General features: G+C 41.1%; 1 protein-coding gene across 1 annotated transcript; it reads left to right on the forward strand.

Moving 5' to 3' along the window:
• The first annotated feature begins 1279 nt into the window (after positions 1–1279).
• On the forward strand, positions 1280–14414 carry LOC144889287 (uncharacterized). Its single transcript, XM_078769366.1, has 3 exons — positions 1280–1393; positions 6366–6453; positions 12041–14414. The coding sequence occupies exons 1-3, from the start codon at positions 1280–1282 to the stop codon at positions 13711–13713; spliced, it is 1875 nt and encodes a 624-aa protein (XP_078625492.1). The 3' UTR covers positions 13714–14414.
• The last annotated feature ends 2497 nt before the right edge of the window (positions 14415–16911 follow it).

Genomic DNA, 16911 nt, shown 5'->3' on the forward strand with positions numbered 1-16911 from the left:
GAAAACCCACTTTTCGCACCTGTGTTGGTGCAGGAAACCACTTTTGCACTTGTGTTAGTGTGGAAAAACCACTTTTCGCACTTGTGTTAGTGTTGAAAAACCACTTTTCGCACTGGTGTTGGTGAAGGAAACCACTTTTCGCACTTGTGTTAGTGTTGAAAACCCACTTTTCGCACATGTGTTAATGAAGGATACCACTTTTCGCACTTGTGTTAGTGTTGAAAAACCACTTTTCGCACTTGTGTTGGTGCAGGAATCCACTTTTGCACTTGTATTAGTGTGGAAAAACCACTTTTTGCACTTGTGTTAGTGTTGAAAAACCACTTTTCGCACTTGTGTTGGTGCAGGAAACCACTTTTGCACTTATGTTAGTGTTGAAAAAGCACTTTTCGCACTGGTGTTGGTGAAGGAAACGACTTTTCGCACTTGTGATAGTGTTGAAAACCCACTTTTCGCACATGTGTTAGTGAAGGAAACCACTTTTCACACTTGTGTTGGTGCAGGAAACCCCATTTCCTTTTGCAGGAGCTGAAAGTCTCGGCGTTGACGAGGCGACGCCATTTGACATCAACCAGCAGCCCGTGTGCGCAGAGGAAGTCGGCGCCTAGCAGAGCCATGGGCACGCTTGCGGTTACAAAAGTCCAATTAAAGCATTGGCTGCCGAAGCAGAGGGTGACGTTGCACGGGCCGAAGGTGCGGATGGCCGATCCGTTGGCCGCAACCAAGGAGGGGCCGCAAACCGCGGACTGCCTGTCCTGATCGGAGGCGGGTATGATGCTCAGTTGGGCGCCGGTGTCACACAGGAAGCGCCGTCCGGACGCTTTGTCCCTGATGAAAAGTAAGTTGCCCGTGTGGCCGGCGCTCATGGCTGGTAATGAACGCCGGCCCGGCCGTTTTCCCGACTTACCGAAGGTGCACGGGGGTTGGCATGTCCGGGCCTTCTGTCCGAACCTGGCATGATAATAACACCACGCCTGGTCAGGTGGAGGCCCCGGTCGATATGATGTCACTTAAAAATACACTCTTATGGTTTAGTTTTGGAAGAATAAAGTGCACTGTGCAGAATCATAGATTATAAACGGGGAGGAACAACTGACAATAATCGCAAAGATCTAACTAGAGTAGCCTCAAAATGAATGTCGCTGGTTAGATTTATACCTCTTGGGTGACCATCCTCACGAAGGCTACCATCCCCACAAGAGCAACGTACAAAACGGCCATGCAGACTTCACCGTGCTGTTTAACCCTCCGGGGATCTTTGCCTGGCCGAGGGTTAACCATGACCATCACCGCCGCGCCTCGGCACAATGTACCATTTCCTGTGTGTTTTATATTTCACGGCGATGGCCCCGCTTCACACAGGGGTGACAAAGGCTTCATTGGCTTGATATGGGTGGGAGACGGGGAGAGAGAGAGAGAGAGGGTGTGAGAGAGAGAGAGAGAGAGAGAGAGAGAGAGAGAGAGAGAAGGAGAGAGAGAGAAAGAGGGAAGGAGGGGTGGGACAGAGAGAGAGAGAGAGAGAGAGGGGGGTGGGAGAGAAGGAGAGAGAGGGGTGGGAGAGAGGGAGAGAGGAGTGCGAGAGAGAGAGAGAGGTGGGAGAGAGGGAGAGAGAGAAGTGGGAGAGAGAGAGAGAGGGAGGGGGGAGGGAGAGAGAGGGAGAGAAGGAGAGAGAGAGGGGTGGGAGAGAGGGAGTGAGAGAGAGAGAGAGAGAGGGAGGGAGGGGTGGCACAGAGACAGAGAGAGAGGGGGAGAGAAGGAGAGAAGGAGAGAGAGGGTGGGAGAGAGAGAGAGAGGAAGAGAGAGAGGAAGAGAGAGAGAGGGTGGGAGAGAGAGGAAGAGAGAGAGAGGAAGAGAGAGAGAGAGGAAGAGAGAGAGGAAGAGAGAGAGAGGAAGAGAGAGAGAGAGGAAGAGAGAGAGAGAGGAAGAGAGAGAGAGAGGAAGAGAGAGAGAGAGAGAGGAAGAGAGAGAGAGAGAGGAAGAGAGAGAGAGAGGAAGAGAGAGAGAGAGGAAGAGAGAGAGAGAGGAAGAAAGAGAGAGAGGAAGAGAGAGAGAGAGGAAGAGAGAGAGAGGAAGAGAGAGGAAGAGAGAGGAAGAGAGAGGAAGAGAGGAAGAGAGGAAGAGAGAGGAAGAGAGGAGGAGAGAGAGAGAGACTGGTGGGAGAGAGAGGGGGGGTGGGGGTGGGGCATAGAGAGACTGGTGGGAGAGAGAGGGGGGGTGGATGAGAGAGAGAGAGGTGGGGGGGGGGGTGGATGAGAGAGAGAGAGAGAGAGAGAGGGGTGGGTGAGAAAGAGAGAGGGTTAATAAGGAATTATTGTGAAATACTGTGCACAACGCATGAGTAAAAGCATGCTAATTAAGCGTCTTTGGGCTTCTTGAAAAGCGCTATATAAAATAAATGTATTATTATTATTATTATTAAAGCACTAAAGCATGCAAAAGCCAAAGGAAGCAAGAAAAACAGAAAATAACTAGAACGGCACTCAGTCACGAGCATACCTGCGCCAGGTGAACAGTGTACGTTTTTTATCCCAAAGTAAACCAGAAAATCACAATAAAGAATCACATTTAATCAAAATCATCCATCCACAACTTTTTGAGATATCCTGTTGTATATCATTTTTGGCCATATCACTCAATGGTGAAGAATCATATCCTCGCTGGATCCGGAACCAGATCTTCACCAAAATTGAATTAACTCTTCCTTGTCACACACACATAACTTGTCCAACAAGTTTCGTCCAGATCCATCAATAACTTATTGAGATATCCTGCTATGTATCGTTTTTGGCCCTGTCTCCCAATGTTGAAGAATCACTTTAAAAATTTAAATAATTCTCATATCCGAATCCATATTCAGATTTTCACCAAATTCGAATCGAATTGTCCTTGTCAGGCACCCAATGCGTCCACCAAGTTTCGTCCAAATCCATCTACTACTTTTTGAGATATCCTGCTATGTTTTGTTTTTGGCCCCATCTCTCAATGGTGAAGAATCACATAAAAAATTGTTGTATCTGGATCCAGATCTTCACCAAAATTATTTCGTCCTTTTTACATACAGTTTTCACATACACGACCTCTCTGCAAAATGTTGTCCAAATTGGTCCGCAACTTCTTGAGATATCTTGTTCACAGACAGACAGATAAACAGACAAACAAACAAATGAAAAATCGGTCAGAGACCGAGGACTTGCCGGAATGTACTTTTTTATCGGCCATTTAGAACAAATATGGCGGCCGAACTACGTGATACATGACGTCATCATTAACATATTTTATTCCCCATGGAGAGTTCTTTACAATGAGCCATCTCTCAATTTTTTCCATTCTGCGCTTTTGGAGATATAGTGGTGCAAAGTTTTCCCGTTTTTCCAAGATGGCGGCCAAATCACGTGACCAATGGCATCATCATTAACATATTTTATTCCCCATGGAGAGTTCTTTACAATGAGCCATGTCAATTTTTTCTATTCAGCACTTTCGGAGATATAGAGGTGCAAAGTTTTTCGGTTTTTCCAAGATGGCGGCCGAACCACGTGACGTATGACGTCATCATTAACATATTTTATTCCACATGGAGAGTTCTTTACATTGAGCCATGTCTCAATTTTTTCTATTCAGCACTTTCGGAGATATGGAGGTGCAAAAAAAATATTCTGCACCATTGGGAGATGGGGCCAAAAACGATGCACAGCAGGATATCTCAAAAAGTTGTGGACAGTTTCGGACGAAACTTGGTGGACAGGTTGGGTGTGACAAGGCAGAATCGATGTGATTTTGGTGAAGATGTGGACATGGATTCGGCTACAAGAATTATTTAATTTCCTCAGTGATTCTTCACCATTGAGAGATCAAACCAAAAGCGATATATCTATAACATGATATTAAAAAATTATGGATGAGTTATGACTAAACTAGGTGGATGAGTTGGTTCGGTGACAGGAACAAGCCGATTCGATTTTGGTTCAGGTCCGAATCCAGATCTGGTCTATCAGTGCATACAAACATAAACTGCTTAGCCTGGCGGGGGCGATGTTCCAAGTGCCGTTCTCGTTCATCATATTTTGGATAACGCAGCCTCGGGCTCTGGCATTATACATGGAAACGCAAATCGATTACACCCCGCCCCGGACGAGGCAAAACGCTGGTGCACGTGACCGTGACGCCGGAAATGACGTTGCTGACACCACCCAGTCGTAGCTATGGTGACGCCGGAAAGGACGTTACTGAGACACTCGGTCTTAACCCTGGTGGAGCTCCGTACTAAAGCACGCGAGGAAATTGTGAGACTGAGATTTTATATACACATACACCTTAGAAAAGCTTTTTTTATACACATTCACTTCATTCAGAAGTTCAAAAAGATGCGATTACAAATCTCCCCTCACCCTCCCCACAACCCCTCCACCCTCTCCCCCCTCCACAACCCCTCCACCCTCTCCCCCCCTCCCACACACTCCGCTTGGTCACTTGCATAATATTTAGCCATATTTACCCATATTTACTGGCATAACATTCACTCATAATTCATATTTACCCATAAATTATATTCACCCATAAATCATATTTACCCCTGCTATCGAAGGTGGGTGAAGGATGTGTTATGTGTCTGTGTCTGTGTTACCCATGTCTGTTTGTCTGTGAACAAGATATCTCAAAAAGTTGTGGGCGGATTTGGACGGAATCTGTCGGAGAGGTAGCATATGTCATATATGACAAGGACGAAATGATTCGATTTTGGTGAAGATCCGGACCCGGCTGCTATCATTTTTTAAGTGATTCTTCACCATTGGGAGATAGGGCCAAAAACGATACATAGCGGGATATCTCAAAATGTTGTGGACAGATTTGGACGAAACTTGGTGGACTGGTTGGGTGTCTGACAAGAAAGAAGTGATTCAATTTTGATGACGTTTCGAATCCGGATCCGGATCAGATAATTTTAAAGTGATTTTTCACCATTGAGTTGTCGGGCTAAAATCGATATATAACACGATATCTCATTGCCCGCCGATGTCACTCTCCGAAGTATTATTTGTGCACATTTACCTCAGAAGTGCATTTGTACACAATGCACGCGGTGCAGCATCAGCGGACGCCAAAGGATATGTTGTCCATCGCCCCCTCCCAATACAGTGTCTATGAGCTGCACGGCGGTATTGCCGGACGCCGAAGGCCGAAGGTGCCCCGGCAATGCCGCGCTGGAGGATATTTATTTATTTGAAGTGGGGGCGATGTACTTTGAATGTGTCTATGCTTGTATGTTATATTTTTAGTTCCCCTGTCGTATAAATATACCTATGAAATAGCTAATTGATATCTCAAAAGTTACATCTGCGATTTGCAAATAAATACAGTTGTGTAAATAATATTCAAGCGGTTGGAACTGCTCGAATGATTAGTTCAATTGTTTCAATGTTGTTCTTAATGGAAAATATTGTTTTTTGGTGATGAGAATATTCACTTTTTCTTTGCAGGTGCAGTTTTGTACTTGTTTGCCGAACAGTTGTTTGCCGAACGCTTGACATCACCTGCTGACTTTGGTGAGAGTTTTTAGATCTGCTGTGGTGATAGTCAGCAGAGCTTTTCCGATACTCATTCGTCCGGCATCGTCTGTCATCTGTCTGCCGGTGTCTTATCAACTTTTTTCAAAGTGTATCTTCTCAAAGAGCTCATTGTGGATTCTTTCAATACTTGTTACACTGATTGTATGGGCTCCTCCCCTCAAAGTAGTAGATAATTTTTGGAATTTGTCTGTTTTTGAATTTTCTGAAACTTCAAATTGGACTTTATCATTGGAATTTCAAACTCTATCATTTCTCGAAAATCATCTTTTCTAATCATGCATGTAGCAGGTTTAGGACCTTACTAGGTACCCAAGCAGTATGGGTGCTGTTGAATCATCCAAAGGGACAGAACATGGTACGAATGCTACACATTCGTACAGATCCAAAGGGCCAATTTTAGGGCGGTTTATATGATCTAAAATGACAGTTTTGGGGGCAAAGTTACCATTACTTCTGCAGGCTTAATTATTAGGTATAACATGTTTGTGGTATAGGGCAATGAAAGAAATCATATCTGATTTTCCTATAAACCGGATACAGCAGACTAACTGGAGGGCCGTGTGTTCAAACCCAGGCCCGGCATGAAGCAAGTTTTGTTTTTCATCCTGGTTGAAAAATTGAGGTTTTCCCTACTGAACCATGTTTACTGAATTCTGAATTCACAATTGTGTCACCCGATGCAAGGGCGTTAGATGACGGGTAGAATTGCCTTCGTCCAAACGTCGTAAAATAAATACCAATTCAGAAATTAATATAAACTTACAAATATTCTTATTTGTGTTTTTTTTCTCTTTTCAGGTGCTGTTCCTGGTATCAGTCTTCATATCGTTATCACGCGTGGTCCTGCCATTATCAAACTCCATCGCACCTCATCAAAAAGAGAAAAGTCACCAAAATCCATAGCAAATTTCACATCATCTTTGTCCTAAACAAAAGGTTTAAAGAAAAACGAAAAGTTACGAAAAAAACCGACTTTAAATAAAGTCTGATTTTGTTGATTTACTGCACAAATTACATTTTAAGCACACATCGATATAAATATCTTCCAATTTTTTTGTAAATTCGGAAGTTTATCATGGGTAAACCAAAAGGCAAAAGCACTGCTCAAAGAAGAGAAGAGTCTAAGTTAAGAATGAGAAAATCGCGTGAGAATGAAACACCAGAGAAGAGAAAACTGAGGCAGAACACAGATCAAGGGAAACATACAGAATCAAGGGAAAACGAAACAACAGAGAAGAGAAAACTGAGGCAGAACACAGATCAAGGGAAACATACAGAATCAAGGGAAAACGAAACAACAGAGAAGAGAAAACTGAGGCAGAACACAGATCAAGAGAAACATACAGAATCAAGGGAAAACGAAACAACAGAGAAGAGAAAACTGAGGCAGAACACAGATCAAGAGAAACATACAGAATCAAGGGAAAACGAAACAACAGAGAAGAGAAAACTGAGGCAGAACACAGATCAAGAGAAACACACAGAATCAAGGGAAAACGAAACAACAGAGAAGAGAAAACTGAGGCAGAACACAGATCAAGGGAAACACACAGAATCAAGGGAAAACGAAACAACAGAGAAGAGAAAACTGAGGCAGAACACAGATCAAGAGAAACATACAGAATCAAGGGAAAACGAAACAACAGAGAAGAGAAAACTGAGGCAGAACACAGATCAAGAGAAACATACAGAATCAAGGGAAAACGAAACAACAGAGAAGAGAAAACTGAGGCAGAACACAGATCAAGAGAAACATACAGAATCAAGGGAAAATGAAACAACAGAGAAGAGAGTTAAAAGACAGAGAACAGTGAAAAGTTCAATGCAACACATTCGTGAGGTTGAAACACCAGAGAAGAGAAAACTGAGGCAGAACACAGATCAAGAGAAACATACAGAATCAAGGGAAAACGAAACAACAGAGAAGAGAAAACTGAGGCAGAACACAGATCAAGAGAAACATACAGAATCAAGGGAAAACGAAACACCAGAGAATAGAAAACAGAGACAGGAAAATGTGAAAAAATCAATGAGAATCATTAGAGAAGTGAAGAATAACATAATCCCAGAAAATGAAACAGTGATTTCAGAGTTTTTGAAAAATGTTAAGGATTCTGCAAATTATATATGTTGTTCATGTCACCGTTTAATGTACAGAATGACAGTTATACACTTGAATGAAGATAGATACAAGAAGTGTTCCAGCAGTTTGTTCAATGATGTACTTTCATATAGATTAAAGTCGCATGATGGCCAAGAGTGGATATGTAGAACATGTGATTTGACTCTGAAGACAGGAAAAATGCCTGCACAATCAAAGGCTAATAACTTGTCGCTACAACAACAGCCACGTGAACTGAAAGACCTAAATGCGCTGGAACTAAGATTGATATCGCAAAGAATCCCATTCATGAAAATGGTTGGTTTACCAAGAGGAAAACAACATGGTATACATGGTCCTGCAGTTAACGTGCCATCAAAATTAGATGCTGTTTGTAAACTGTTCCCACGATTGCCATCTGAATCACAGATAGTGCCCATGAAGTTGAAACGGAGTCTGAAACATTCCTCTCATTATATGTATGATTATGTACATGCTGATAGAGTTTTGAATGCTTTGCGCAGGTTAAAGTTAGACAACCCTCATTACACAAATATTGAAATCAATGAAAACTGGGCCTGTGATGCTGCACATGATGACGTTGAGCTTTGGCAAGCAATTAGCTGTGATGATCCTAGCTTGAAGAAACGAAAACAAAGTTCGTGTGAAACACAATCAACACCTGGCTCTACTGACCATAGTTCAGAAAGTGTAGCACAGGGCTGTTCAGAAGAAAAACAACCAACATTTGTGATTGATGTATCAATGTCAGATCTGCCACAACATTGTCAGACAGACTATGCAAAGTTGAATGTCTTAGCTAGGAAAAACAGGATGAATATTGTTGACGTTCCACGTGATGGCAATTGTATGTTCTATTCTGTTTGTTACCACCTTGACAGGCTAGGAGTGACTACATGTAACCCAGTTTTGTTGCGTGAACAAGTTGCTGATTTCATGACCACAAATGCTGAGAATTATCGTGACTTTATATCAGCCAGGATAGCAACAGAAAATTTGTCTAATGCTGATACTGAGCAACCAACGGAACATGATAGAGCTATCAGGGAAATACTGGATATCGAAACACAAAGAGAGTTGCAATGGATAAGGTACATTGATGAAGTTCAATATGGAAATCAATGGGGAGACCACGTAACACTACAGGCACTGGCAGATATGTTTTCATTCACTGTTTATGTTCATGCAACGTCAAGCTCTACCATGCACACTGTATGTTCCAGATATCACAGTGATAAGGAATTTCATCTTGGATTGATTGGTCAATCTCACTATGTTGTGTTTGAGCCATACTCTGTATGCGATGGTACAAGTGTATCCTTGTCAAATGACGAAGTGCTTGAAAAACATGTTAATATGTCTGACACGAGTAGAGTGGCATCATCTTTGGAGACTGAAACGTGTGATGGAAAGACAACTGTGACTAAGGAAAACACAGAAAGTGATGACTCTGATGAGGAACTAGTTGCTGAAGATGAGCATGCTTTTGAAGAAGCTTCTAAAGTTTGCGGCTTGCCATATGAAACCAGCATGATGAATGAAAATCCAGAATTAGTAAACAAATTGATAAGTGTTGCACCAGGAGATAACGAGAAGCCAATGCCACTTCTGAGTGATCCTAATTTTGAGGAATTGTCACATCCAGATAAATATCCAGATGGATCAAATGCACTGACAACTGATCGACCAATTCATTTAACTCCACGAAAATACTTCAACCAAAGACTACTTGATGTAGATGGACGATTTGCGAAATCAATTGAATATCTCCTTAGTGCACAATATGCTACTGAAAGCAAACAAGTTCAGAGTGATATCAATCACTTCATGTTTCGTAGAGCTAGTGGCAAACACTTTCGTGGCAAAAGACTCACAGCTGGTATGGTGAAAAGTGTTGAACACATGAGTAGACTTATACAATCTGACCATGCATATAGAATCCTGAAGAATGTTAGAGGGACACAGGCCTACTTTCAAACTGTATTTTATGATGTACTCGCCATGGTTCGACAAGTAGGTAATCCTACATGGTTTTTCACAGTATCTGCTGCCGACATGCAATGGCCTGATGTAATTCAACCAATAGCTCGACAGTATGGTACAATACTGAGTGACGATGATGTGAAAATTATGTCATTTGCAGATAGATCAATGTGGTTGAGATCAAACCCTGTCACTGCTGCACGCCAGTTTCAATACAGATTAGAGCTTTTGTTCAGAGATGTACTGAAATCGAATGCTCATCCGCTAGGTGAGATTGTTGACTATGTGATCCGTATAGAATTTCAAGCTCGTGGATCTCCTCATGCTCACACATTACTTTGGGTAAAAAATGCACCAAAATTAGATGTTGCATCTGATGAAGCTGTTGCATCTTTCATGGACAAACATGTATCTTGTGCTCTGCCAGATGATGATCCTGTGCTACACACATTAGTTGAAAGGTTGCAAGTCCATAGTCACTCGTCTTACTGTAGAAAAAAGGGTTGTTGTCGATTCAAATACCCAAAACCACCGAGTTCAAGAACTATCATTGCCAGAGAACCAGATGAACAAAATTCAAAACTGGTCAAGGAAAGTGCCAAGTGTGTTCTCAGCAAAGTGAAAGAGGTATTGTCCGATGAAAGTACCCCAAAGAATGTTAGTATGACAAAACTGTTGGATATGGCGAATGTACCAGAAGAACTTTATGCAAATGCGTTGCCAGTTTCTGAGAAAGGCAAACATATACTGCTGAGGAGAAACCCTTCTGAAGTTAATGTTAATCCATACAATCCTACTGTATTGAAAGCATGGCAAGCAAACATTGATATCCAGTTCATTGTTGATGCATATGCATGTGTTATGTATGTAGCTGCTTACATGACCAAGAATGAAAAAGGTGTAGGAGAGCTATTGAAACAAGTGTGCAAAGAATACAAAGATCAGGACATCAAAACAATGTTGAGACGTGTGGGATCAGTATTCTTGAACCATCGTGAAGTAAGTGCACAAGAAGCTGTGTATCGAATTTTGTCAATGCCAATGAAGAAATTCAGTAGACAGGTGTTGTTTGTCAATACTGATGCAAAAACAGAACGATCAGCTGTGCTGAAACCACAAAAAGAGCTTGATGATCTGGATGATGGAGATGAGGATATATTCCAAAGTAACATCATCATAAGATATGCTTCAAGACCTAACATATTGGAAAACCTGTGCCTTGCTGATTTTGCTGCCAATTATACGGTTAGTCATTGTGACAGAGGTGAAGAGATAGATGACAGTGTTCCTGTGGTATTAGAAATGGATCAAGAACAGGCAGGATTAGCTGACAGAGATAGACTCCCGAAGTACATCAAGTTGAAAGATGGCAAAGGAACAATGCATAAACGTCGATGTGAAGCAGTAATTCGATTTAGAAAGTTTAGTTTTGAAAAAGACTCCAGTAACTTCTATCGAGCAAAACTGATGCTATATTTACCATGGAGAAATGAGGATGTTGATCTGACTGCAGGCTTTCCTGATTATGCTTCTCATTATTTTGCCGTTGCCGATGCCATATGTGAAAATGAGGCAAAATTCACACAAAATTTGGAACTAATCGATCAAGCTATGCATGATCATGCAGAATATGGACCACCGGAACACGCATGGGCAAACATTGCACCCGGTGCTGAGCATAACAATTTGCAAGATATAAATGAAGACATTGATGTGGAGAGGGATATTGACCAGGAAGATCTTGATGCAAATGCCAACATGATTGAATCGCCAAAATGTATCCAGACATCAGAACTTGTAGCACGTTATCAAGCTGAAGCTGACCGAGAGCTTATGTCACCCTCAGAATATCGAAAAATGATTCGTAGACTCAATGTGAAACAGTCAGAGATCGTTTTTTATCACAGACAGTGGTGCAAAGCTGCCGTAATAGCAATGAAACAGGGTAAAACTGTAAAACCATACAGACTTTTCTTGAGTGGTCCTGGTGGTGTTGGAAAAAGTCATGTGATAAAACTGATACATTCAGACACTAGAAAGTTGTTAGCACTGTCAGGTGGGATAAAACCAACAGATGTCACGGTGTTGTTGACTGCTCCTACAGGAGTTGCTGCATTTAATATTGGAGGAATGACCGTTCACTCAGCGCTGCTTCTCCGAACAACTAAGTATGGGAAAGAAGGTGACCATCTGTCATTTGAGAAACGGAATTCTCTACGATCCAAGCTGGAACATCTGCACTTGGTTATCATTGATGAAATTTCCATGGTTGGATCAGATATGTTGTTGAACATCCACAAGCGTCTAGAGGAAATTAAAGGAGTTACTGGAGATTCAATATATTTTGGTAATGTGTGTATTCTTGCAGTTGGAGATTTGTATCAACTTCCTCCAGTGAGACAGTCACAAATATATCAACCTGTACGTGATCCAGTCGAAAGGTTGAATGGTTGTCTCTGGAAAGAAGAGTTCAAAATACATGAGTTGGATGAAGTTATGCGTCAGAAAGATGACTGTGCATTTGCAGAATTGCTTTGCCGTGTTAGAGTTGGGAAATGTACAAATAGAGATCTGGAGGTATTGAAATCTAGAGAAATCAGTTTAGATGATCCAAATTACCCACACGATGTACTCCACGTATTTGCATTCAACTGTGATGTTGATGACAGGAATATGGCAAAATTGGAGAAACTTGCACCAAGTCCTAAACAGCGTATTTACATTCATGCATCAGATGACAAAACGGACAGCACAGGACAACTAAATTTGGAAAGAATACCAACTTCACAGAAACGTTCTGAAACTGCTGGTCTTCATACGACTCTCATTTTGGCAATTGGTGCACGAGTGATGCTCACATATAATGTGGATACTGGAGATGGACTTGTTAATGGTGTAATTGGAACTGTTGAAAGTATCATAGAAAATACAAACAAAGGAGTTGCTATAGTTCTGGTGAAATTTGACAACGAAAATGTAGGTACAAGTGCTATTTCTGGAAGTCAGTGGAAAGACCGATATCCCAATGCAGTTCCAATCAAAAGACACGAAGGGAAATTTGAAAAAGGAAACAGGAAGGCAGCGCAAATCTCCAGAAGACAATTCCCACTTACACTGGCTTGGGCAGTAACAATTCATAAGTGTCAGGGTCTCACAGTGGATGAAATTGTTGTCAGCATGAAGGGTGCAAAACGATTTGGAAAAGGACAAGCATATGTGGCATTCAGTCGAGTGAAGACTCTGCTTGGTTTGCATATACTTGACTTTGATTCAGCTGGAATAAAAGCTAATGATAAATTGGAACATGAAATTAATGAAATGCGTGTTAATACATTGTCAATGGAAGAGTTAAATCTTTTGACCTTGCACAAACCTGACTGGATAACAGTGGGTCACTTAAATATCCATTATTTCCTAGAGAAATTAGCAGACCTGATGAGTCATAGAGAAAATCAAATTTTAGCTGAAACAGATGTTATGTGTTTCACTGAAACCTATCTGACAGATGATCATAATGTTGATGAATTTGCTGAGAAATATGGATATACAGTTTTCAGACAAAATATTCCAAGCATGCATGATCATGGTAATTTGCACGGAGTGATGATATGTGCACTGACTGATCTGCAACCTAAAGAACTAGAACTGATATCTGTGAAAGGATTGGAGTCAAAAGCGATAGTTTTAGAAACGCAGAAATCACGTTTTGTTGTTGCTGTAGTTTATAGGAAACCATCATTCCCAATGAAAACCTTCTTGCTACAACTAAGTAGTCTTCTTGATTTGATGCCGTTACATGTGCCAACAATCATACTTGGTGACTTCAATGATGATTTGACAAACGAAAGACAAACAGAGTTGACAAAGCTCATGCAACGCTATGGATTCAAACAATGTATTAACCAGGCAACAACAGATAGAGGTACAATGATAGATCACATATATTTCAATAAAAATGAACCGGAACAAGTTCACATGGACGTGCATGATACGTACTATTCTGATCATGACATGACTTTTGTCACCACAGAGTGTACATGAATGGTTCATGAGACATAATTGATGTCGTTGTAAGTTGTTATAGCAGATATTCTCCGCAAGCATGACATATATGACAGCATACTATGATTTCAAACAGTACATTACATATCTTAGCCCAGACAGAGCTACATTATCAAATATTTACCTGATTGTAATTAACATCAGTAATTAAATATTGATACATGTGAACTTCCTCCAGTGAGACAGTCACAAGTCTATCAATCTGTATGTGATCCAATAAAGGTTGAATGGTTGTCTCTGGAAAGATGAGTTCAAAATACATGAACAGCAACACTTCAAATTGGATACACTTCTTCATCAGAAGCTATATCAAATTCTCTAGAACTGCTAAACCCAATGGTGTCAATCATGACCAGTGAATGATCTCGTCATCTGAATCTTGTAACACCAATGACCTCTGGTGTGATACTATACTGTATGTGACTTGATTAGTGTTGTACAATGTTGACTACCCTTTGTTAAAATACCTGAAAATGAGTGTGATTTTACATCATTTGTGATTTTACATCATGTGATTTACATTTTACACGTCCAGCATGGTGATTTTAGTTCGGTGGGAATCAGAATATGGTTTTGACATACACTCAATATCACATTTCACATTTCTGGTACAGAGTAGTATGTTGTGCACATGTGTTCTGAGCATCTGTATTAAAGATAGTATCTCATCTTGCATATAATGCACTTGTGTGATCTTACTCTTCACAACCTTTGATTTTCTACTCAGTGCTAGTGGACACAGCCTTCATAACATTCAATCGACTCAGTTGAAAGTTCAATGACATTCTAGAATGGCTGAAACTGGTCAGAAAGTATCTCTAGTATTGTTCTTTGTCAGGTCGATCTTTATTCCTGGATGTGACTTGTTTTTAGTTAAATACCAAAATGAGTGGTGTTTGGATCAAAGATTACAAAGAAATTACGACTGATGAAGCTGAGAACATCTGTTATATTGCAGACAGAGTTAAATGTAATTATGACGTCATAAGGGAGGCACCTATGACGTCATCATTAACATATTTTATTCCCCATGGAGAGTTCTTTACAATGAGCCATGTCTCAATTTTTTCTATTCAGCACTTTTGGAGATATCGAGGTGCAAGGTTTTTTGGTTTTTCCAAGATGGCGGCTGAACCACGTGACCGATGACGTCATCATTAACATATTTTATTCCACATGGAGGATTCTTTACAATTAGCCATGTCTCAATTTTTTCTATTCAGCACTTTTGGACACATAGAGGTGCTAAGTTTTTCGGTTTTTCCAAGATGGCGGCCGAACCACGTGACCGATGATATCATCATTAACATATTTTATTCCCCATGGAGAGTTCTTTACAATGAGCCATGTCTCAATTTTTTCTATTCAGTACTTTCGGAGATATGGAGGTGCAAAGTTTTTCGGTTTTTCCAAGATGGCGGCCGAACCACGTGACTGGTGACGTCATCATTAACATATTTTATTCCCCATGGAGAGTTCTTTACAATGAGCCATGTCTCAATTTTTTCTATTCAGCACTTTTGGAGATATCGAGGTGCAAGGTTTTTTGGTTTTTCCAAGATGGCGGCTGAACCACGTGACCGATGACGTCATCATTAACATATTTTATTCCACATGGAGGATTCTTTACAATTAGCCATGTCTCAATTTTTTCTATTCAGCACTTTTGGACACATAGAGGTGCTAAGTTTTTCGGTTTTTCCAAGATGGCGGCCGAACCACGTGACCGATGATATCATCATTAACATATTTTATTCCCCATGGAGAGTTCTTTACAATGAGCCATGTCTCAATTTTTTCTATTCAGTACTTTCGGAGATATGGAGGTGCTAAGTTTTTCGGTTTTTCCAAGATGGCGGCCGAACCACGTGACCGATGATATCATCATTAACATATTTTATTCCCCATGGAGAGTTCTTTACAATGAGCCATGTCTCAATTTTTTCTATTCAGTACTTTCGGAGATATGGAGGTGCAAAGTTTTTCGGTTTTTCCAAGATGGCGGCCGAACCACGTGACTGGTGACGTCATCATTAACATATTTTATTCCCCATGGAGAGTTCTTTACAATGAGCCATGTCTCAATTTTTTCTGTTCAGCACTTTTGGAGATATAGTGGTGCAAAGTTATGCCGTTTTTCCAAGATGGCGGCCGACCACGTGACCGATGGCATCATCATTAACATATTTTATTCCCCATGGAGAGTTCTTTACAATGAGCCATGTCTCAATTTTTTCTATTCAGCACATTCAGAGATATGGAGGTGCAAAATTTTTCGGTTTTTCCAAGATGGCGGCCGAACCACCTGACATATGACGTCATCATTAACAAATTTTATTCCCCATGGAGAGTTCTTTACAATGAGCCATGTCTCAATTTTTTCTGATCAGCACTTTTGGAGATTTCGTGGTGCAAAGTTTTGCCGTTTTTCCAAGATGGCGGCCGACCACGTGACTGATGATGTCATCATTAACATATTTTATTCCCCATCGAGAGTTCTTTACAATGAGCCATGTCTCAATTTTTTCTGTTCAGCACTTTTGGAGATTTCGTGGTGCAAAGTTTTGCCGTTTTTCCAAGATGGCGGCCGACCACGTGACTGATGATGTCATCATTAACATATTTTATTCCCCATGGAGAGTTCTTTACAATGAGCCATGTCTCAATTTTTCTGTTCAGTACTTTCGGAGATATAGAAGTGCAAGGTTTTTCGGTTTTTCCAAGATGGCGGCCGAACCACGTCACCGATGACGTCATCATTAACATATTTTATTTCCCATGGAGAGTTCTTTACAATGAGCCATGTCTCAATTCTTTCTATTCAGCACTTTCGGAGATATGGAGGTGCAATGTTTTTCGGTTTTTCCAAGATGGCGGCCGAACCACGTAACCGATGGCATCATCATTAACATAGTTTATTCCCCGTGGAGACTTCTTTACAATGAGCCATGGCTCAATTTTTTCTGTTCAGCACTTTTGGAGATATAGTGGTGCAAAGTTTTGCCGTTTTTCCAAGATGGCCGCCGACCACGTGACATATGACGCCATCATTAACATATTTTATTCACCATGGAGAGTTCTTTACAATGAGCCATGTCTCAATTTTTTCTGTTCAGCACTTTTGGAGATATAGTGGAGCAAAGTTTTGCCGTTTTTCCAAGATGGCGGCCGACCACG

The sequence above is a fragment of the Myxine glutinosa genome, unplaced genomic scaffold (genome assembly GCF_964187855.1).
Source record: "Myxine glutinosa unplaced genomic scaffold, kmMyxGlut1.1 SCAFFOLD_2260, whole genome shotgun sequence".
NCBI lineage: Eukaryota > Metazoa > Chordata > Myxini > Myxiniformes > Myxinidae > Myxine > Myxine glutinosa.

Excerpts from the sequence above, each read along its gene's own strand:
- LOC144889287 (XM_078769366.1), top strand. The coding sequence starts at position 1,280 with ATGACCATCACCGCCGCGCCTCGGCACAATGTACCATTTCCTGTGTGT. Across the intron at positions 1,394-6,365 it reads GCTTCATTGGCTTGATATGG|GTGCTGTTCCTGGTATCAGT; the intron begins GTGGGAGACGGG and ends TTCTCTTTTCAG. Across the intron at positions 6,454-12,040 it reads ACCTCATCAAAAAGAGAAAA|TTGGAGATTTGTATCAACTT; the intron begins GTCACCAAAATC and ends GTATTCTTGCAG.